Here is a 23,896-nt window from a genome sequence, read left to right as displayed (position 1 = left end):
TCCAAAAGAATGCTGGATGCAGGGACAGGCCAGTAGCTCAATTGCATACTGTGCAAGCTCTGGCCAGTGATCCATCCTCAAGACCCAGTAACCCAGAGGATTTTCGGTGGGAAAGGTGTCCAAGTCAGATCTTGCCCCTAGGTATTCCTGCACCATGTAAAACAGATGCTGGCAATGGTTGCTGGAACCGATCATACCTTGGGGCTGCGGACTAAAAAATTGACTGAACGCATTGGTCAGATGGCCACCTTCTCCACTGCTGCTTCTTTGACTGACCGAAGCCTCAGCAACACGTCCAGGAACAGGAGTTTGTAACCTCCCAGTCTCTGGGAATGCGTTTCACAGACCTTTCTGAAGGTCTCCCGAAGAGGTTTCATCCTCTGCTCCCTCTGCGACAGCAAGATAAGGTCCACAACCTTACCCTTGTAACGTGGATCAAGGAGGGTTGCCAGCCAGTATTGATCCCTCTCCTTAAAACCACGAATACGAGGATCCTTCTGCAGGATCAGGGAGGCCATGCAGCGTAGGTTTGCTGAGGCATTCGGTCCAGAGTCCTCTGGGTCACTAAGGACGACATGATCCGCAGCCACCACCTCCCAGCCACGTACAAGTCCATGGGTTTCTTGGGACTGTAAATGAAATGATCCCTTGAAGACTGCTGCTGATGCTGAGTGTCAGGCTCCACCTCCATGCTGACACAATCCTCCTCCTCCTCTTCCTGTGTCATCGGCGGGCACACAGGGACACTCTCTGGATAAAGGGGGCCTTGAGAGGTAAGAAAGTCCTCCTCTTCCTTCCTCTGTTCTGCCTCAAGTGCCCTGTCCATTATTCCATGCAGCGTGTGCGCCAACAGGTGGACAAGAGGGACAGTGTCACTGATGCATGCACTGTCACTGCTCACCATCCTCGTGGCCTACTCAAATGGTGACAGGACAGTGCATGCATCCCTGATCATAGCCCACTGGCGTGGGGAAAAAAAACAAGGTCCCCTGACCCTGTCCTGGTGCCATAGTCGCATAGGTCCTCATTGATGGCCTTCTGCTGCGTGCGCAGCCGCTGCAGCATGGCCAACGTTGAGTTCCACCTGGTGGGCATGTCACAGATTAGGCGATTCTTGGGCAGGTTAAATTCCTTTTGAAGGTCAGCCAGCTGAGCACTGGCATTATATGACCTGCGGAAATGCCCACAGACTTTCCTGGCCTGCCTCAGGACATCCTGTAAGCCCGGGTACCTGCCCAAGAACCACTGCACCACCAAGTTAAGGACCTGAGCCAAACAGGGCACATGGGTCAGTTGTCCCTGTCGGAGGGCGGAGAGGAGGCTGGTGCCATTGTCGCAAACCACCATACCTGCCTTAAGCTGGCGTGGCGTCAACCACCTCCGACCCTGCCGCTGCAGAGCTGACAGAATCTCCGCCCCAGTGTGGCTCCTGTCCCCCAAGCACACCAGCTCAAGCACCGAATGGCATCTTTTTGCCATTTTATGCACCTTCCCGCTGAACACCGTGTCCAGCGAGGCCAAGACATTGCCTTTCCCTTGCCGGTAGAGAGCAGGAATCGCCTTCCGTGAGAAAAAGTGGCGTTTGGGAACCTGCCACTGAGGAACCGCACATTCCACAAACTCAAGGAAGGGGGCAGAGTCTACCAACTGAAAAGGCAGCAGTTGAAGTGCTAGCAATTTAGCCAAGGTAGCATTCAACCGCTGGGCATGTGGATGGCTGGGAGTGAACTTTTTTCGGCGGTGCAGCAGCTGGGGCAAGGAAATTTGCCTGGTACAATCTGACTTTGGTGTACCGATAGCAGATTGCCCCCAAGTACTTGGCTGTGACGCACCTAATTCTACACCTTCATTCCTCTCAGTGCAGGTCTCAGAGAAGACTGAAGGTATAGTGGGGTTGGAGAATCCAGCTGATGAGGAGCAAAGAGAGGTCCTCTTTGTTCTTTGGTGTGGGTCTTTTAGGTACGCTTGCCAACGAACTGCATGGCAGGTCGACATATGTCTGGTCAAGCATGTATTGCCCAAACGGGTGATGTTTAGGCCACGCGAGATACGCTTGAGACATATGCTGCAAATAGCAGCGGTGGCATCTGATGCACTCGTCTCAAAAAAGGCCCACACCAAAGAACTTTTGGAATAACGCACAGAGACAGCAACGCCCTACACATGCGGAGCTCTGCGGTGTGATGCAGTCGGTGTGCTGCCCTTAAGCTGGCCCCTGGAGGGCATCCTGCCTCGTTGGTGATGTGCCTCCTCCTCCTCCTCTCAGGCACCCACGTGGAGTCGGTGACATCATCCCCTCCCTCCTCATCACTGGAGCAAAGCCGACAGTATGCTGCAGCTGGGGGAACATGACTGCCAGATTGCTGTCCTTCTTGGGCACCCCCTCTCTCTGGGCTCGTGTTACTGCCTTCCTCTAGCTGGGTACCATCATCGGAGCCTTCAAAACGCTGGGCATCCTCCTGGAGCATGTACCAAACACTGTGGTCAAACAGTTCGGGGGACTGCTCAGGAGGACATGGTGGGGCTAGGGAAGGAGTGACTAATGCCATTGAGCCGAGGGAAGAGGCCGCGTTGGCAGCTGCTTTGCCAGACAAAGTACCCTGAGCCTGGGTGAGAGAGGATGAGGAGGATGAGGACGGCTTGGTCATCCACTCGACCAAGTCTTCCGCATGTGGCGGCTCAACACGGCCAGCTGCCGAAAAAAAAGGACAAGCATATCCCACGGCCACGTGCTGATGAGGATGCACCGTCTCCACGACCAGCACTGTTGCCTCTAGACACAGTCTCTGCTTGCCCTCTTTTATTGGCTTGTGACTGTCTGCCTCTCCTTGTTGGCCTTCCAGACATACTAATAGCCTGCAGTGAGATGTAGCTGCACAAAGCTGGGACGGATGGAATATAATATATATATATATATATATATATATATATATATATATATATACACACACACACACATACATATATATACATACACACACACACACACACACACACTGATACTGCAGCTAGCAGAATCAACTGCCTACCTGTAGTATTATTAGTATGAGAACACCAGCAATTGTCTTCAGATAGCTTTAGGTACACACTGTGCAGAGGACACAGTACACTAACTGTAAATACTGTAGCTGCCTGCCTGAACCGATATGTAAAAACGATAAGCAAGGATTGCTGCACAAGAAATTTATTTCTGTAAAAAATTACATGAATATCAAAGACATCAAACCGATACCAGATGAAGCTGGCTGCGACATTTCGAGCTTTGACAGATAACGCCCTTTCTCACAATCGTATGTCTGCAACTGGTTATATACATCACATGTTCATTAATTGTATTTGATTAAGCTGGAATTAATTAAGTCCACATCTAGTAACAGTTTTTTTTGACTAATCATTTCTCATCATTTCACGTGGTTGGATCAATCAAATGTCAACAGGTACAATTGTCTCTTCACCAGAAAAAGAACAAAAAAACAAAAACAAAAAACTCCTTCCATAAAAAAAGACATTCTTCCTGGAAGAAGTTTTCTCTTCACAGTATCTATAAAAAAACAACAAAATAATAATATTAAGATGTAACAATGAACACGGGGTATCACCTTTTCACAATAATGTCTAAATAAATAAATACAAATCATAATCAGTATTTAACCCTTTAGGCTGTAACGTGTCTAAACGGTTAATCCAGTAAACTTCACGTTTTTTCAAAGCAAGCTCTCTATCTCCTCCTCATCTATTCATGGGTATACCGTCAATGACCATATATCTTAATTGGGACACTGTTTTTGTTCTGTAAAATGTCTGGATAATGGAAGTTTATCCAGTTTGTCCCGAATCGAGTACTTATGCCTAGCGATTCTTTTACTTTCTGGGTTGTTTCTCCCACATAAATTAAACCGCATGGGCATTTAATAATGTATATAACATAAGATGACTGGCATGTAAAATAATCCTTAATGTTAATGTTGTAGCCTCTATGTGAGTGGCAAAAACTCTTCCCTTTTATTATGCTGGTACATTGGGTACATGATAGACAAGGGAAGGACCCATAGTTAGGGGGACCCAAAAATGTAGTGCGAGCAATGGGAGTACTGTATTGGTCTGATTTAACCAGTCTATCACGTAACGTTCTACCCCTACGATATGATGGTAAGGGGGGGGGGGGGGGGGGGTGGTGGTAAAATTCAGGAATGGTGGGATAATTTTTATTTAATATTGACCAGTGTTTTCTAATTATGTTGTTGATTTTGTTAGAGAATGGATGGAATTGTGAGATGAAAGGCAGTCTTGTGAGTTACATTTTTCTCTCTATTTTGATCCAAGTTTATACGTTCTTGCTGAACTATATCACCTGGATATCCTCTTTGACATAATCTGTCTTCCATCTCATTGAGCCGCTTCTCTCTTGTATATGTCTGATTTACAATCCTAGATACCCGTTTCAGTTGGCTTCTCGGTATAGATTTAAATACCCCCGGTGGGTGAAAGCTAGAATAATGTAATAACTGGTTTAGATCCGTAGATTTTCTATACAGGTCAACCATTATGTGGTTGTCCCGTATACTCAGCAAGGTATCTAGAAAGGGAACCGCTATATCAGAAGTGAACATATTAAATTTCAAACCAGGAATTAGATTATTCAAATAAAAATCGAAAAGATACAATGAATCATGCTTGCCCACCCATATGCCAATCACATCGTCTATAAATCTGAACCATGTGATACAGTTGTCCATGTATAATTTACAATGATAAACGCTTCTTCAAGCATACTCATAAAGGCGTTGGCATATGGGAGGGGCGACATTCAAACCCATCGCTGTGCCTGTGCGTTGCAAATAGTACACATCTTTAAAAAGGAAGAAATTATCTTCCAATACTATGGTGAGTAACTCCAAAAGGAATGTTATTTGTCTATCATCATACAATTTAGATGAACATAGCAGTCACTTGCAGGCTTCCAATCCTAGGGCATGTGGGATAGCTGTGTAAAAATTAGCTACATCCCATGTTACTAATATAGCACCTGGTGGAAGGATCACATTTTCTATTCTAGACAAAAAATCTTGAGTGTCCTGAATATAAGATTTGGTATTTTCTATCAGAGGGGTGAGATGCTTATCTAAATATTTAGCAATAGACATAGTGGCCGAGTTAATGCTGGAAAAGATTGGACGACCCGGAGGGTTGTTTGGGTCTTTGTGCACCTTAGGTAGCACATAAAAAAATAGGTGTAATAGGGTACTCTGGGACCAGAAAGGTTTCTGTGTTGGTATCTATTTTTCCTGCCTGCATGGCCTTTTTTACAACTTTCTTTATTTTAGTCAAAACCCGTGTAGTAGGGTTAGTATCCAAACATGTATAAACATTGTGATCAGCCAGCTGTCTTTTTATTTCCCCTTCGTATTTTACCGTGTCCATAACCACTATGGAACCACCCTTATTCTGCTGGTTTTATCGTGATTTCCTTCCTAGTAGATAATAAGGACAGGGCGATATGTTCCTCTCGACTCAAATTGTTTTGTCTATGGTCTATCCTAGACCAATCTTCTAAAAAATGCTTTATATCCGTCTTGACTTTATCAATGAACAGTTCTGCTGCTGGACTACTAGTAGGGGGCACAAACGTGCTCTTATTTTTTAACCCCATATTAGAAATAGATCATTTCAATGGGTTTGAACTGTGCATTGATGGTCTAGAGAAGTAAAAAGCCTTTAAGCGTACATTTCTATAGAATCTATACAAATCCTGTTTTAATCTAAATGTATCCATTCTCTCTTTTGGGCAAAAGTTAAGCCCCTTATTCAAAACTTTCATCTCTATTGTACTAAGAAACTAAGAGAAATACTGTACTAAGAGAAATGTTATGTACCACATTCAAGTCCTCTGTCTGTTTCGCATTCTGTTGGCAGATCTTGTTGTTACCCCGTCGGCGTTTTTGCCTCCTCTCCGCCTGCTTTTAAATTTGGGGGACCACGAGTTAAAAAAGATCCAGTGGCATTTGTAGAGGAGCCAGTGGATGCCATTGAGGAACTGGATGTGGAAAGCTGCTGATAACGTTTACCATTCCTGAATTTTCCACGGAAGCAATTAATATCTGTCCAATTGTAGACTCGGTTATTAGCATAGTCCTCTCGATCCCGGTCCATTTTAGTACGCTTCCGGATTTCTATGGATTTTCGATGGTTGGTTAATTTCTCCTCCAATTCTAATTTAGTTTTCTGAAAGTCTGAATGTCCCACCATGTCAGATAATTGTTGTTCCAATTGTGTGATTTCTTTTGCAATGGTAATCCGTTCCTTTTGTAGAAATTTCTACAATGTACCAGCATAATAAAAGGGAAGAGTTTTTGCCACCCACATAGAGGCTACAACATTAAGGATTATTGTACATGCCAGTCATCTTATGTTATATACATTATTAAATGCCCATGCGGTTTAATTTATGTGGGAGAAACAACCCAGAAAGTAAAAGATAGAATCGCTAGGCATAAGTACTCGATTCGGGACAAACTGGATAAACTTCCATTATCCAGACATTTTACAGAACAAAAACACACAGTGTCCCAATTAAGATATATGGTCATTGACGGAATACCCATGAATAGACGAGGAGGAGATAGAGAGCTTGCTTTGAAAAAACGTGAAGTTTACTGGATTAACCGTTTAGACACGTTACAGCCTAAAGGGTTAAATACTGATTTTGATTTGTATTTATTTAGACATTATTGTGAAAAGGTGATACTCCGCGTTCATTGTTACATCTTATTATTATTATTTTGTTGTTTTTTATAGATACTGTGAAGAGAAAACTTCTTCCAGGAAGAATGTCTTTTTTATGGAAGGAGTTTTTTTGTTTTTTTCTTCTTTTTCTGGTGAAGAGACAATTCAGCAGGAGACTATCTAGTTTGGCATCACCACTGGGGATTTAGTATCCCAAAGCCTTATAGACGCACTACCGTACGGTAGGTGCGGCCAACAGATCCATAAGAGTATCCATTCTTCTACCTGAATGTCTTTTCCTGTTCATTGGTGCATCTTCCATTTTGGTTGAAGACTGAGGAGAAAGTCCCCCCATTATTGGACACTTTATTTGCGGACATTTTCCCCCCTTTATGCTTTTTATTTTTTGGGGTTTATTTACACATCTTTTATTTACATTATCACACCCATTTTGTCTATGTGATTTAGATGGCTTTGATGCACGTGTTTTTGTATTTATCACTTATATTTTTACTTAGCGCTACACTTGTTGTTTGCACAAAATGTTTTATTCTTTTATATCTCAAGATGGTTAATATCACTTTTTATGCTTGGCTTATTCAATGAAATTTCGTACCTTGGTCTTCTCCCTGATCTTACGTGTCTCTTCTGCATCAGCTAGGATTTGTTCACCTGAAACTAATGGGAAAGAAATATCTTTGAAAATTTGAGCAGTATTAAGATAGAGGTATAAAAAATGCCGAATGGAACACCCTGGGTAAAACATTCAACTTTATTATTTTAGCAAAAATTGCCCACGGTTTTAAAACATAAAAGTTCACAATACGTGTACAGATTACACTGGTCGGCTTTCTATACCTTCATTCACTCGCACCTATTGCTTCATTTTACCTTCTACATCTATTTATTACCTGGGTCTATATTTCGACTTTCCAAAATAAACAGGTTTTTCTCCAAACGCCGTTTTAATTCCTTTAGCTCTTTCTGCGTGGTGTCCTGGTTTTCAGACATCTCTTGAATTGTATGCTGTCCAAAAAAAAAAAAAAGACCAAAAATATTGGCAAAAAAATTATTATAAAAGCATATTAAACTGCCCTATTTTCCAACACACCAGCTACCGTATCTCAAAAAGGGGTCTATTACAACAACACACAATTATCGCCAGAAAAAAAAAAAAAAAGGCTTACCTGTAAGTACTGGAAATATCTCTTAAACCTGAACAGTTTTGGGGATATTTACCATATAACGCTTGCGCTGATGTAATCGGCGCATGCGCACTATAGAAGGGGCCGTTTCTATAAGGCCAGTGCCGTGACCGTTGGCTCCTGTGCACATGCGTTGGAGTGACATCACATGACTCCGGCCAGTCACAGAGCCGGAGTCCGCGGCCCCAGAAGAGGGGTGAAGATGGATGCTTTCTGCAGCGGCGATGCATACTAGCCCATTATGCTTTCACTTTGCAGGGGAATAAAGAGGAAGTAAAGCTCATCAGGGTTTACTTCCTCTTTAAAGTAACAAACACCAAATGGCTGCAGACTGGAGCTCCACTCTTGACAGAAAACATGACCTCTATTCGTCCATAGGAAACATGTGACCTCCACTTACTCGAGATCCACTCTAGACAATGTAACAAGCCAGACACCTCTCGCACTAACAGCCAGTCTGTCCCTGACTGGGCCTCCAACAGTCGGTGGCCATTTTGTTGAGGACAGATTTGCATTGCATGTAATGAGAGAAAGTGTACTGGACGATAGAGAACACGCCCTGTGCAGAGGCTCAGGACGAGGGGCGGCCATGTTATTGAGGACACAAAAGCCTCACACACAAGGCTGAATTGTGAGGAAAAAATGGGAAAGCTTTAAATGCAAATAAAATCAAATCTGTACAATAGTCATATCAAAATGTCAGCGATAGATAGAAATAAAAAAAATTATATATCACTACGGCTGAAACAACTAATCGATTATGAAATTAATCGATTACTATTTTCATAAATCGATTAATTGGCCAGTAACATAATGGGGTTAAAAACTAAAATGAGCCCTTTATAGTACAAAAAGAACAAATAGCTACTGTAAATATTACTTTCACAGGTCTACAGTAAAAAAAAAATGAGCCCCTTACAGTAGTGATTATCTGCTTTTTTTGTGCTATAAAGGGCTATTTTTAGCTTTTTTTAACCCAATTAGGTTACTAAATGTCTTAGACCTGGTTCACACCTATGTGTTTTTTTGGTGCTTTTTGCGGAAACGCACTACAGTTCATTTACATGGTTTCCTATGGGACACATTCACATCTATGCTTTTTTTCAGCCGCTGCGTATTTGGAAAGGGTCAGGGACTTTTTTTTAACGCAAAACGGTGCTTTTTTTGGTTCAATATACTTCAATGGAGAAGCTGCAGAAAAGCATGTAATGCGTTTTTGTAGCAATTTGTGTTTTTTTAATCTGCCCAACAACAAATTGGCCAAAAAAAAAAAAGCAAAAAAAAACGCAAATCGCAGCAAAATCACGTGCGCAAAAATCAAAACGCACAGCAAAATGCACTGCAGAAACAGATCAAAACCAAACTGCATAGGTGTGTACCGAGCCTTATGCTGGACACACCGATTCATTTTCAGACCAGAATATTCAGACGAAAAATCTTTGTACGTTTGCTGAATGAAAGAATGTTGTTTGAAATTTTCACTAGTTTTTAACATTGTTTTTAAAATCAATGTAATTTCTGAACGAAAACTACATACTCTGTCTGAAAATTCCTTTGACCAAGAAGTTTTCTATTATTTCCAAATTTTCCCATCACTGTGGTTGAAAACGAACGTCGATTTGACCCCACTAACGATTAGAAAATCGAACGAACGTTCTTAAAATTATTTTTTTTTTTTTTTAAGGAAAACATTGTTTTTTAAATAAAAAAATTTGATCTCTGAATCTGATATTTACCAGATTCACCCTTTAACAGTATATCTCTTCTGTCTGTTATTCTCAGAGTGGATTAGATATTTTGCTCCCTAACCATATAGTTGGTTATTTATATTTACCACTGCATAGAGATATTTAAGAATAAATTGCCTTTTTTTAAAACGTTACATATTAACTAAATTATATACCACACTTTTTAAGGTTATTAACCGATTAATCGAAACAGTAATCAGCCAACTAATCGATTATGAAAATAATCGTTAGTTGCAGCTCTATATATCACACATGGTATAGAAAAGAATCGCCCCCTTTAAAATAATGACATTTTGTTGCTTTGCAGCCTGAAATAAAGACAGACACAGTTTTTGTTTTATCCCCCTGTATTTACTAGTGCAACTTACAGTATAACATCCAAATGAAAGATTAGAACACCAACATGTCAGAAAAAAATAAAAAGAATCAAAAACGGAATCACAGTGGAAAAAGGCTCACCCCTCCTTACAATTGAATTTGGTCTCAACAACAAACTATATGTCTGGCAGAAATCCAATACAGCTCACCATTTAAATAACACCATTCCTACAGTAAAGCAATGAGATGGTAATATCCTGTTATAGGAGTTTTTCTCTGCAGCAGGGACTGGAGCACTTGTCCAGGAAGAAGGAAAAACGGATAGGGCAAGATACCATCAAATTCTAAAGGAACATCTGTTGCCCTCTGCCAGAAAGTTGTCAATGGGAAGAAGGTTTACCTTCCAACAATGATCCAAAGCACACAGCAAAAATGACCACACAATGGTTGAAGGAGAAAAAGGTGAATGTCCTTGGATGGCCTAGTCCAGTGATGGCGAACCTTGGCACCCCAGATGTTTTGGAACTACATTTCCCATGATGCTCATGCACTCTGCAGTGTAGTGGAGCATCATGGGAAATGTAGTTCCAAAACATCTGGGATGCCAAGGTTCACTATCACTGGCCTAGTCAAAACCCAGACTTAAACCCCATTGAAAATCTGTGGAATGACTTGAATACTGCAGTCCACAAACGGTCACCATCAAATTTAACTGAACTTGAGCAGTTCTGTAAAGAAGAGTGGACAAATATGACAAAGTCTAGATGTGCAAAGTTAGTAGAGACATATCCCAATAGACTAAAGACAGTGTTTTATTTTTCACTTTTAAATAAATATCGTACAGATTGGATTCAACATCTCTTGTAATATGCAGGGGAGTGGCAGTAATACTCCGCAGAAAGAAACAGAGGTAGTACTCTACAGAAAGGAATAGCGGTGATGCTCTGCAGAAAGAAATAGCGACGATACTCTGCAGAGGGCCAGTGATACTCTCTCTAGAAAGGAATAGTAGTAACACTTTGCTGGAACACAGACAGCAATACTCTGCTGAGCGCCAGTCTGCAGCCAGACCCCTCTCAAGTATTTTATGATGTAACCCCACGTATGCACATGCTGTGTGAGAAGTTTTATTAAATTAAAAACTTTGCGTTAAAAAAAAAAAAAAAAAAAATATATTTTCTTTACTGCATTTTGTCAAAAACTTGTGGCAAATATTATTATATATTTTCTCAACAGACTCACCAAGCCTTTCCGAAGCAACCTTGGAGCATTTGCTTTCCAAAATGGAGTCTTCATGGCATTTTCACCATCCTGGTGCTCCAGGACCCCCAACAATGTGGTAGGTAGTCAGAAAATTATATGGATATTTATGATTAATTTTTGCTCCTGGGATTTTGGGCCCCTTTATTTATCTAGGCAGTGAAAAAAAAAATTCTTACACATGTGGTATCCCTATACACAAGAGGCATAGCAGAATGTGTTTTGGGGTCCAAATAGAAGACTGGCTATGCAGTGTGTGCGAAATAACTAACTTAAAAAAACCCACGAATCTTATTTAAATTTCGCCCTTTTCCAAAAAAAAAACAGTGACAAAAAAAATAAAAAAAAGAATAAAAGTTTTGCAACTTTAACTGCTTTCGGACCGCCCACTTACTGCGGCAGGGCGGCCTGGCTGCACAAAACAACGTACCTGTACGTTTTGCCTTCCTGGTCTGGGGCACACGCCGCCGGAGACCCACTCTCGCTGTGATTGGACACAGAGGGAGCCAATCAGCAGTACCGCCACCGATCGTTCGTTATAAAGGCAGAACAGTGGTCTGCCTATGTAAACAAGGTCGTTCTGCCACAGAGGAAGAGAGATCTGCAATTCCTGCTAATCAGGAACACCGATGTCTCTTCCTCCAGTCAGCCCCCCCCCAACAATTAGAAAACATTCCCTAGGAGCGCACTTAACCCTTTGATCACCCCTGATAACCCCTTCCCTGCCAGTGTCTTTTATACAGTGAAAATGCATTTTTTTCAGCAGTGATCACTGTAATTATATCACTGGTCCCCAAAAAGTGTTGATTTAGGTTATTTTTACCAATTAAATGTAGGAGAATACATTTTCACCTACATTTATGAAGAAAGATTAGTTGCAAAATTATATAACAGGAACTAAGAAAAACGCGTTAGCCTTATTTAATACAAGTGTTGCAACACTTTGGTTTTGGAGACACTTTTATTTCTTGGATTAGGATCCTAGTTTACACCCTGCCACGGGCCCATATACGGGTTAATGGCAAGATATCTGACCCCTCTCTCATTCAGCGGGGCAGGAGACAGGGATGCCCACTTTCCCCTCTTTTGTTTGCCTATAGAACCCCTGGCACAGCTACTCAGAATCTCCTCTCAGCTCAAGGGGCTATGGAATGGTCCACTGGAGGAAAAAGTATCTTTGTATGCTGATGATAATGCTCTTGTATACAGTGCAATTAAAAAGTATTCATACCCCTTGACATTTTCCACATTTTGTCATGTTACAACTAAAAACATAATTGTATACTATTGGGATTGTTTTGTGATAGACAACACAAAGTGGTACATAATTGTGAAGTGGAAGGAAAATGGTAAATGGTTAACATTTTTTTCAAATAAATATCTAAAAAATGTGTGGTGTGCATTTGTATTCAGCCCTCGTTACTCTGATACCCCTAACTAAAATCTAGTGGAACCAATTGCTTTCAGAAGTCACTTAATTAGTAAATAGAGTCCACCTGTGTGTAATTTAATCGCAGTATAAATACAGCTGTTCTGTGAAGCCCTCAAAGGTTTGTTAGAAAACCTTAGTGAACAAATAGCATCATAAAGTCCAATGAACACACCAGACAGGTCAGGGATAAAGTTGTGGAGAAGTTTACAGCAGGGTTGGGTTATAAAAAAATATCCCAAGCTTTGAACATCTCACAGAGCACTGCTCAATCCATTATCCGAAAATGGAAAGATTATAGCACAACTGTAAACCTACCAAGACATGGCCGCCGTCCACCTAAACGGACAGGCCGGGCCAGGAAAGCATTAAATCAGAGAAGCAGCCAAGAGGCCCATGGCAACTCTGGAGGAGCTTCAGAGATCCGCAGCTCAGGTGGGAGAATCTGTCCACAGGACAATGATTAGTCGTGCACTCCACAATCTGACCTTTATGGAAGAGTGGCAAGAAGAAAGCCATTGTTAAAAGAAAGCCATAAGAAGTGCCATTTGCAGTTTGCAAGAAACCATGTGGGGGACACAGCAAACGTGGAAGAAGGTGCTCTGGTCAGAAGAGACCAAAATTGAACTTTTTGTCATACAAGCCAAACCCTATGTGTGGTAGAAAAATAGGATTTTTATAACAGCTTACCTGTAAAATCATTTTCTTGGAATACATCATGGGATACATAGCCACAGTAATAACTGTATAGGACTTATATGGCACCTTCAAGTGATCGACACTGGCACACCCTAAACAGGAAGTTCAATTCCCCATATAACTCCTCCCCTTACCGGGAGTACCTCAGTTTTGTAGCAAACAATACTCGTGTAACCAGAAAGAGGGGAGGGACCTCTGTGTCCCGTGATGTACTCCAAGAAAAGGATTTTACAGGTAAGCTGTTATAAAAATCCTATTTTCTTTATTGTACATCACGGGACACAGAGCCACAGTAATAACTGTATGGGATGTCCCAGAGCAATGCCACCTGAGAGGAGGGGACACAAACAAAAGTAGGATGCAATTAGACCTGAGGACCTATACTGCTGCCCAAAGTGGATATCCTCATGCCTTCTTACATCTACCTGATAGAATCTGGTGAATGTATGGACTGAAGACCAGGTTGCGGCCTTGCAGATTTGAGGCATGGAGGCTTGGTGATGCACTGCCCACGAAGCACTAACAGCCCTGGTGGAGTGCGCTTTGATTTGAAAAGGTACAACCTTCTTCTTCAAGCCATAAGCTTGAATAATTACTTGCCAAATCCATTTGGCAATAGTGGATTTCGATGCTGCCTGTCCTTTCCGGACCTTCAGGCAACATGAACAAAACATCTGTTTTTCGAATCTGAGCAGTCGCCTTCAAATAGATTTTGACTGCTCTCACTACATCCAAAGAATGTAGTGACTGTTCTTCCTTAGAACAGGGTTCTGGAAAAAAATGCAGGTAAAACAATATCCTGGTTTAGGTGAAAACCTGAAACCACCTTTGGCAGAAAGCTAGGATGAGGACGCAATACTACTCTATCCTTGTTAACGATTAAATATGGCTCTTTACAAGTAAGAGCCGCCAACTCTGATACCCTTCTTGCAGAAGAAATGACTACCAGAAAAACTAGCTTCCTTGTCAAAAGGAATATGTCGTATCGGCTCAAAAGGCTGTTTCTGTAATGCCGACAGAACTAAATTCAATTCCCAAGGGTTCAGGGGTCTCTAACCAGTGGATTAAGCCGCGTTACCCCTATATAAAGCTTCGGACCAAAGAATGCGAAGCAAGCGGACGTTAAAACAATACTGATAAGGCTGAGACATTGCCCTTGATAGTACTAAAGGCCAGTTACATCTCTAGCCCCAATTGCAGAAAGGCAAGAATTCTACCTATGACAAACTTCCTAGAATGCCAACACCTGGATTCACACTAGGAAACATATGCCTTCCGGACTCTAAAATAAATGACTCTGAAAGCTGGCTTCCTTGCATTAATCAAGGTAGGTATCACTGAGCCTGAAAGCCCACGATTCTTCAGAATGTGGTTCTCAATAGCCAAACCGTTAAATTTAGCGTTTGTAAAGTAGGATGGAACACTGGTCCCTGCAATAGCAGGTCTGGATGTGGCGGTAGGGTCCATGGGGCCCCTACCACCATCTTTACTATTTCTTCATACCAAGATCTTCTGGGCCACAAGAACTACCGACTTCCTTTCCCGCTTGATCCTGCGAAGAAGTCAAAGTAGCAGTATAGGAGGGAACGCTTAAATCAGTGAGAACTGAACCCACGGGGTCACCAACGCATCTGTTCCACATGCAGGTGGATCGTTTGTTCTTGACACAAAGTTGCCGACTTTGTTGTTGAACCTGGACGCAAACAGATTTACATCCGGGATCCCCCATCTTCGGCATATAGCCAGGAAGATGTCGGTGTGAAGGGACCATTCCGTCGGGAACAACTGCTGGCGACTTCAGTAGTCTGCCTGCCAGTTCTCTACCCCTGGAATGAAGATTGCCGATATGCACGGCAAGTTTTTCTTCTGGTGTCCCCTTGGTGATTGATATAAGCCACTGCTGTGGCATTGTCGGATTGAATCCTGACAGGAGAATTCTGCAACCTGAATGTCCAGGCCCTTAGGGCTAGACGCGCTGCCCGAATCTCTAGAATGTTGATGGGCAAGGTCCTTGCCCATCAACATTCTAGAGATTCGGGCAGCACGTTGGGGAGGACTGCTCCCCAACCTGAAAGGCTGGCATCTGTTACCACCTTCCAGGTAACCGGTAAGAAGGATTTCCCCTTCTGCAGATTCTCGGATATCCTCCAACTAAGATTCTGGCGCACTTTTGGAGACAAACGCCAAAGTGCTTGAATCTTCTTGTTCCTGGCCGATAGGATATTGTTTTGCAGCAGTCCCGAAAGAAACTGAGCATAGGGCACTGCTTCGAATGAAGCCACCATCTTCCCCAACAACCTCATACAAAGACGAATGGAAGGACCCTTCTTTGCCCTGACCACCAGAACCAGCTGATTTAATGGTGCTGATCTTTGCCTGGAGTAAAAACACCTTCTTCTGGGCTGTATCTATAACCAGACCCAAGTACTCTAATCGTCTTACTGGCTATAAAGAAGATTTCTCTAGGTGGAGGACCCAACCTAGGTATTCCAGGTAGTGGACTGTGGTGACCATGCTTTGGTCCAAGCGGACTACCGACCAGTCTATTAAGAGCAGGTTGTCCAGGTATGCTATTATTGTTATACCTTGAGTCCTTAACCTGGCCAGAGCAAGTGCCAGAAGTTTTGTAAACACCCCAGGTGCAGTAGCTAGACCGAAAGGCAAGGCTACAAACTGAAAATTACGTATTTCTACTTCGAAATGCAGATACTTCTGGTGAGTGGGGAAAATAGGGACATGCAGGTATGCATCCTTGATGTCGATTAATGCCAGAAGTTCTCCTCCTTGTAGGATGGAGACTACTGATCAGATTGATTCCATGTGAAAAGAGCAAATTTTCAGGAACCGGTTTAGATCTTTGAGATCTAGAATGGGTCTGACATCCCCATTTGGTTTTGTTATAGTGAAAAGGTTTGAATAAAACTGACGAACCCCTGTCCTCAACAGGTCTATGTCCACCGTAAATGCTTCCTCTGTCCAGAACCAGCACTATCCAAGACCCTTTAGCCCACCCAGTAACCAGCCGTAAGTCAGTATAGGGTGAACATCAAAACTCCTTTATTCAAGCACGTTACCACAGATATACAACTCAGACACTCTCCCCCACCCTTGGATTCAGGGCGGGGTAAAAACTGTCCAATCACAATAAACACACAGGTCAGGTGTATTCAAATTTCTCATCAGTAAGCAGTCTAACAGCAGGGAGAGCTGTTTGAGGAATTTGCCCACACCAATCTCAGAGCTAATCTACAAACACATCCCATAATATCCAAGGCAGACAGACACAATAGAACATTGGAATACAACCCCACACCAAAGGATCACAGCAAAGAGTCCACAACAGCATGAGACAACACACACACACATATATATATATATATATACACACACACACACACACAATTCCAGTGTGGCTGTACAGTGACTCAGACTAGCACAGATCATAGTGGGGTTCTCAGTCACCCTGGGCCCCCAATGGACACAGGGTGATTTACACATAATTTGGTCGGTTAGCAGACTGGTTGGTGAGTTGAGCTATGGAATTGTTTTTGTCTCCCCACCAGTTTACCTCTTAACGGTTTCAAGCCCTCTACATGTATATGGCCCTCCATGTGCTCCTTGCTGTGAAGGCCCGTTATAGGTGGGAGCAGAGGCCAGTTTTTTGTTCCTGTTCGTATATATGGTCCGGGGACACACTGGGCACCTTCGCTGCCATTGTGCTCTTGCTGGGTGTCCAGTGTGCTCCTGTTCATTTAAGGGGGCCTGGGCTGCCTCCAGGCTCACCTGCCCCACATCTATCCATTCCATGCACTCACCTGCCCCACATCTATCCATTCCATGCATGTGCTTCCACTGTGGAGACTTATAAATTTGTAGTGTTAGGATTGCAAGCAACACAGGGTGCCGTGACAAGGCCTTGCAACTTTCACACGCATTTGCAAATGTGTGCTAACTAAACCCCTGCTTTTAACAGATGGTTAGACAAGTTAATTTGGTTGGTGAGTTGAGCTATGGAATTGTTTTTGTCATACACATAAGAGGGTCTGGGGAAACTGGACACGGCGTTTCCAGAGCTCTCCAAGGTAAGCCGAGTTCAACAAACCCCCCACCCAAATTGACTCCTGTCACAAAAACCCCAACCCCTGCTCTTCCACGGGGACCACCATGATCACTTTTTGCGACAAAAGTCGGTCTAACGCTAGAAGGAAAGAGACTTCTTTTTCTCTGGATCTTTGGAGACATTTGACCTGAGGAAACGAGGAGATGGGAATTCTCGGAACTCTAGTTTGTAACCTAGAGCTATTGTGGAGACCACCCATCTGTCCCGAAATTCTTCCCGCCAGACCTTTGAGAACTGCAGAAGTCTTCCCTCCACTCAAGCGAGCGGGGGCGCCCCTTCATAAAGAGGCTTTAGCGTTCTGTCTTGTGGGTTTCCTCCCCCAGGACTTCTTTTGTCCCTGGGGTTGACCCTGAGGTTTACCTCTTGAACCCGACGGAGGTTGTGACTGCCTGGAGGCTGATGCCCCTGGCACTGTAGAAAGAGCCCGTTTGAATGAGGGGCGTTTACTCTTTTTTTTCTCTCTACTTTCATTTTTCTTTTTTTTGCCACTTCAACAAACTCTTTTGGGAGACTTAAATCACCATTACAGCTCATTGTTATCCCAACTCTTTGTCACATCATAGTAGCTTTGTAAATGCATTAATAAAATTCATACAACAATCCTGACCCAAAAGTGTAATTCTTTAGTACCCAATCTAAAACCTTATCTTTATCCACCCCCCCAATCACCTTCCCCCCACCTCTGCGTACTCGCCCTAGATAAGATTTTAGTTCTTCTAACTCCGTTATAGACCTATATTCTTAGTTCCTGAGCATAGCTCCAAGATCTTTTAAACTCCTTCCAACAATCCCACTTCGTTCTAAATCCTTCATTATCATCTTCAAAGTTTATGCTTTGAAGTCAATCCACTCCCAAATTAACGGACTTTCCTCTGCTTGCCATTTCTTGGGGATGAGTCTTTTAGCTGCATTTAACAAATGCGGTGTCAATGACTTCTTGTACCGCTTCACATCTCCCTCTACTCCATGGAACACCACAACCCACAGATCCTCCACTATTTATTTTTTGGTAATTTCTTTTATGTAATAAAAAATCTTTTTCCAAAATTTTTTAATTTTGGGGCAATCCCATCATAAGTGAGCCATTGTCCCTACCTCCCCACAACCTCGCCAACAATCCGCAGGTTTATCCTTTTGGTATTTGCTGATTTTTTTCAGGAGTTGCGTACCATCTAGTTAAGCATTTATAGTTCATTTTAGCTGTTTTAGAGTCAACCGATGAACTATGAGTCAGGTTCAGTATTTTACCTATAGTGATATTATCCCTGTGTGACCCCAGTTCCTGTTCCCATTTTCTAATAAATGGCGGAATGTCCACCTCATCCACCCTCAACAAAAGTTTATATAACCCAGATATCGCATTTTTTTATGTCTGCAGTACACAACCTTTCCAGCGGGGTCAATTCTTCCCCTGATCTAATTGGGTGAGGAAGACTCTTGAAGTGATAAATATAATTAAAAAAGGAAAAATCTTAACTGTGTCGTGTCTTTTTTTATTCAGTTTCCCCCTATTGTCTTTTCCCCTGGTGCAAAAAATTCATTGTCTTTTAACGCGATTAGTGGGGAATTGTACTTCCTGTTGAGGTGTTTATACATCTTATCCCAAATTTTTAAAGCATTCCGTGTGAGTGCAAGTGTATTTACATCCAACGTTCTAAAATGTGGTGAGTTCCATATTATGTTTCCCAATTGTGCCTTACTAAGTGTTTTTTCTATCTTGACCCATCTTTTATCATTTTTTTCCTTGACAACACGATCGCGTTATAATAATTATAAATGTCTGGTACAGCTAGTCTTCCTCTTTTCTTTTCCTGCCTTAGAATTGCGAAGGATACTCTCGGTTTTCTGTGTTTCCATATTGAATTAATTATTATCGATTTTAGCTTTCTGAGGTATGGTTGGGGAAGAGCTAATGGCAACATCTGAAACTTGTAGGTGATCTTTGGTAGGAGAGCCATCTTTATAATATTAATACGACCTATCCATGATATAGGCCTGCCTATTATTCTATTACATTCAGTCCTGATTTTGTCTAGCAATGGTATATAGTTTATTTTGTATACCTTCTTCATAGTGTTCGCTAACTTAAATTCCCAGATAATTCAGTTCCTTCCTCCAGGGAAACAAAGCGGGGTTCCACCCAAATTTTGAACAATATCTGTATGTATTCTCTTCCTTGCCTAGATGCTGACATGCCATTTAAAAAAATTTAAATCGCCGTAATTACCTTTTATTTTTCTATTCTTCTTTGCACTTCCTGGTTCTCCTCCCGTGGGAGTAGGCGTGTTTTTCTAGCCTCTCCCAGACTCCTGGGAGCTAGTCTCAGGCTTCCCAGGATGCCACTGAGCATCTGTGGGAATGAGCGGTGAATGCTGGGAGCACAGCATTCACCACATCCAGGAAATAAATGCTTGTGGGCTTCAAATGCCCACAATGAAGATAGAAACCGCCTGCAGTGAATAATATAAGTTATTCTTTCCGACGAAATCTGACACAGGCGGACATATTACACACAATATGTGAGTATGTAATGCTGAGAAGAAAAGTTTGTGAATGAACTCAAAAAAAAAAAAAAAAAAAACGATAGATAGGTGGACCCCCGCTTTAAATTTGTTTTTCAGCAGTTGTTCTTCTGTCGTACATATGCTTATATTAAGGATTTCTGACTTTGCTAAATTAATTTTAAAGTTAGATATTTCCCCATATTGTTTTAAAGTATTTAGTAAATTAGGCATTTTGATCCGAGGGTTGGAAATATAAAATAATACATCATCCGCAAATGCTGCAAGTTTATGTTCTTCCTCTCCAATCTTGAATCCACTTATGTCGGGGTTATTTCGTACCATAGCCAATAGTGGCTCCAAAGAAAGCACAAATAACAGCGGGGATAGGGGACACCCCTGTCTTGTCCCGTTTTTCATCTCAAAGGGTACAGACTGCAATCCATTTATTCTTATAGTTGCTGTTGGGTGATGGTATAGTGTTTTGATCCACCGGATCATTCTAGGGCCAATTCCCATGATTTCTAAAGTCTGTTAATGAGCCCCCAGTCTACCCTGTCAAAGGCCTTTTCGGCATCTATCGACAGGAGTAGACCTGGGGGCCCCACTTTCTTTTATCCTCTGGAGGAGGAGCAACGTTCTCACCCCGTTGTCCCTTCCCTCCCTTCTGGGAGTAAAACCCACCTGGTTCGGGTGTACCAGAAGATTCATTACTCCTTTCATCCTGCCTGCCAGTACTTTAGTGTACAATTTTGTGTCTGCATTTAGCAGCGAGATTGGACTATAGCTGGAACACTTTGTCCCGTCTTTCCCCTCCTTCAAGATTACAGTAATAATGGCAGAAAGAGCCTCACCGCCCATTTCATAGTCTGCCCCCAGGCCGTTCATGTATTGGCATAGCCTTGGAGCAAGAATCTCCTTATATTTTTTGTAAAAGTATGTTGTAAACCCATCTGGGCCAGGACTTTTCCCCTGAGCCGAATCTGATAGGGCTTTATTTATTTCCTCCTCTGTTATTGGGGTCTCTAATGTCTCTCTCAAGTTCTCTGGAATTTTAGATAATCTAGCCTTTTTGAGGAAATCTTTTATTTTGCCTCTCTTGTCACCTGGCTGGCCCCCATCGAAGTCTACTGAGTACAAGTCCTGGTAGTAATTTTTGAATATTTCCACTATTTTCTTGGTAGAGTGGACCATTTCTCTTCCTTTCGTTTGGATTTTTTCTATATAATTTATGGCTTTTTTCTTTTGCAACATTCTAGCAAGATGTTTGCTAGCCTTATTCCCCCACTGGTATCTTTAACTATTCTATTAAATGTTTTGTTTGTTTCATGTTCCATAAGATCCTTCAGTTCATCCCTTTTTATTACTAAGTTTTGGTATACTTCTGTCTGAGTGCCTTGGTATTTTTTATGTTCTTGCTGGGCTCTGAAAATCTCTTCTGTTAATTTTTTGATTTTCCCTGTTCTCTTTTTTTTCTCCTTGTACCTACTTCTATCAGAATCCCCCTTATAAAGGCCTTGTGCGCCTCCCACAGGGTGGACCCCGAAACCTCCCCCGTATGATTTGTTTCGAAATATTGTTCTAGTTCCTTTCTCACAATTGCTGTGGTCGCCTCGTCTCAGATAAGGTCTTCATTTATGCGCCAAGCATATGGATAACTTTGATTACCAGGTACTACCATCTTCATTCTTACCGGGGAGTGATCCGATAGGGTTGAGATTTCCACTCCAGAATCTATCACCCACTCGATCATTCTATGTTCGACCAAGATATAATCTATCCTGGAGTAGGTCCCGTGTACAGGGGAGTAGAACGTATAATCTTGTTTTTTTGGGTGAAGGATCCTCCAGATATCTACCAGTTGACACGCATGCAATTTTTGTTTTATATTTTTTAATTGTACATTGTTTGTCCCCTGTGCCCGGGACGTACTATCTAGGCCTGGGTTCATGCAGAAGTTCATGTCCCCCATCAGGATCACGTGCCCTCTCTTAAATTCCATCAGCTTCCCCAAAATAACCTTTAAATAATTAATCGGGTTCCTATTCGGGGCGTAGATATTTGCCAGCGTGCACTCCATTTCACCTAGTTTACCTTTTAGGAAGAGGTATCTCCCTTCCGGGTCTGTCAACCTATCCCCCAAGGAAAATCGGAGTCCTTTCGCGAACCCTATTGCAACACCTCTAGCTCTCTTTGTGATTGTGTCTCCGTAGTACCATGTTGGAAAATTACGGGAGTGCAATTTCACATTAGACTCATGGGATAGATGGGTCTCTTGTAAAAAGACCACACCTGCCCCATATCGTTTTAATTCTTTTCGAATCTTATGTCTCTTGGTGGGAGTATTTAAACCTCTAACCTTATAGGTCATAAAGTTTATTGTTGTCATTTCTTCTACCCTATTTTCCTATGCTGAAAACACTTTACTTGACTGTCTAGGAGACTGGACACGCTTATTTGCAAGATACCAGAGGTACCCTCCCCTCCCACCCTCCTCTTCCCACCCCCCCGGTCCAACCCCCTCCACCCCCCCACACTCAGACCGCACCATGGCCTCTAGACAGTTAAGGACCTCGGATTCCCACCCCCCCTCTTTGGCCCCTTTCAGGCCCCTGAACCATAGGTGGGTCTGATCTTCATTCTCGCCGATGGTTCTCCTTTCTTGAGGTGCGGCTCTGACCTTGCCCCCCTACTCACCATCTCCCCCCCATGGTCTCAAAAGCGAGGGGAGGGTCGAGAGTGCACTGGCGATCCGGGGTTGCCGGCCTCAGACACATTGTTAAACCTGTTCACCCCAACAAACAATTGTGGATTACCTTTTTTTTTTTTTTTTCTCCTTTTTCCCCCCTTCCTTCTCCTTCCTTAATTTACTTCATTCTCTTCCCTTTCCCTTAATCCAAGTCTCCCCCTTGACCCTTTGCAAGGCCTTTACTAATGTCCATCTGCCTGCTAAGGCATATTTTCTCCTTCTGACCATCCTGGGATTGCTAATACTGGTATATAAAGGTTTATTGCAGAATTCCTGTAAGTCTTCCGGGAACCTTAATGTGGTTGACCTGCCGTCTTTCTGGCCTATCAGGCATGCTGGAAATCCCCAATTGTACTTAAGGTTCTGTGCCCACATTTGCTCAAGCAATGGTTTGAGGAGTCGTCTCCTAGCCAATGTTTCGGGCGCCAGATCAGTAAAGATTTGAAGGTCGACCCCCTCATATTTTATAGGAGGTCTTCCCCTAATCTTTCCCCAAATTTTGGCTTTATCTTGGTATCTTCGAAATCTCACAATAATGTCTCTAGGCCGGGTCCTCCGCTATGTTTTTAGGTTTTCTGACACGATGGATTCTCTCGATCTTGAGGCCTTCTTCCATGCTTTTGTCTAACACGGGATTAAAGATCTTACTCATGATTTTTCTCAGGTCTTCTCCTCTTTCCTCTGGTACTGCACGGATTCTCAGATTTTGTCTTCTGTTTTGATTTTCCTGGACTTCCAGTTTATACAGGATTTTCCTTTGATCTAATTGCATTAGTCTAACTTGCTCTTTTATTTTACTTAATTCCTGAGCCTGATTTTCGGTTCTTTCTTCTGTCGCCTCTACACGTGCCAACACATGCCCCAAGTCCACACTTAATGTAGTTATTTCCTCTTTGATGGCATTTTCCAATCTTGATAGCATCTCTGCCATATCTGTTTTTGTAGGGATTTGGGAAAAGGCACTCTGTTCTTCCATTCTACTTATCTCGATTTCACTCTTAATACTTATATTTTATCCTGAGTGGTCGGAGTTCTCCCCTTTCTTTTTTGCCAGATCTTTTGTCTTATCTGGTTTACCCTGTTGTTGTTGACTATGTCCAGGGCTCCTGGGGCTTGTCTCCTTATTCATATATTGTTTAATCGT

The 23,896-nt window shown here is 42.5% G+C and overlaps 1 protein-coding gene across 1 annotated transcript in view; it reads right to left on the bottom strand.

Annotated features, from left to right (window-relative positions):
- The window catches only part of KNSTRN (kinetochore localized astrin (SPAG5) binding protein), a 114,589-nt gene that overhangs the window by 18,216 nt on the left and 72,477 nt on the right, over nucleotides 1–23,896 (bottom strand). Inside the window, exons 6-7 of the mRNA XM_073610417.1 lie at nucleotides 7,635–7,749; nucleotides 7,340–7,401 (exon numbers count right to left, since the gene is read on the bottom strand). Of these exons, the coding sequence (XP_073466518.1) occupies nucleotides 7,340–7,401; nucleotides 7,635–7,749 (177 nt within the window). The remainder of the gene's footprint in view (nucleotides 1–7,339; nucleotides 7,402–7,634; nucleotides 7,750–23,896) is intronic.

The sequence above is a fragment of the Aquarana catesbeiana genome, linkage group LG13 (assembly GCF_042186555.1).
Source record: "Aquarana catesbeiana isolate 2022-GZ linkage group LG13, ASM4218655v1, whole genome shotgun sequence".
In the NCBI taxonomy this organism is placed as follows: Eukaryota; Metazoa; Chordata; class Amphibia; order Anura; family Ranidae; genus Aquarana; species Aquarana catesbeiana.
Note: the sequence above shows the minus strand (reverse complement) of the source record. Positions and strands in the feature narration are given on the sequence as shown.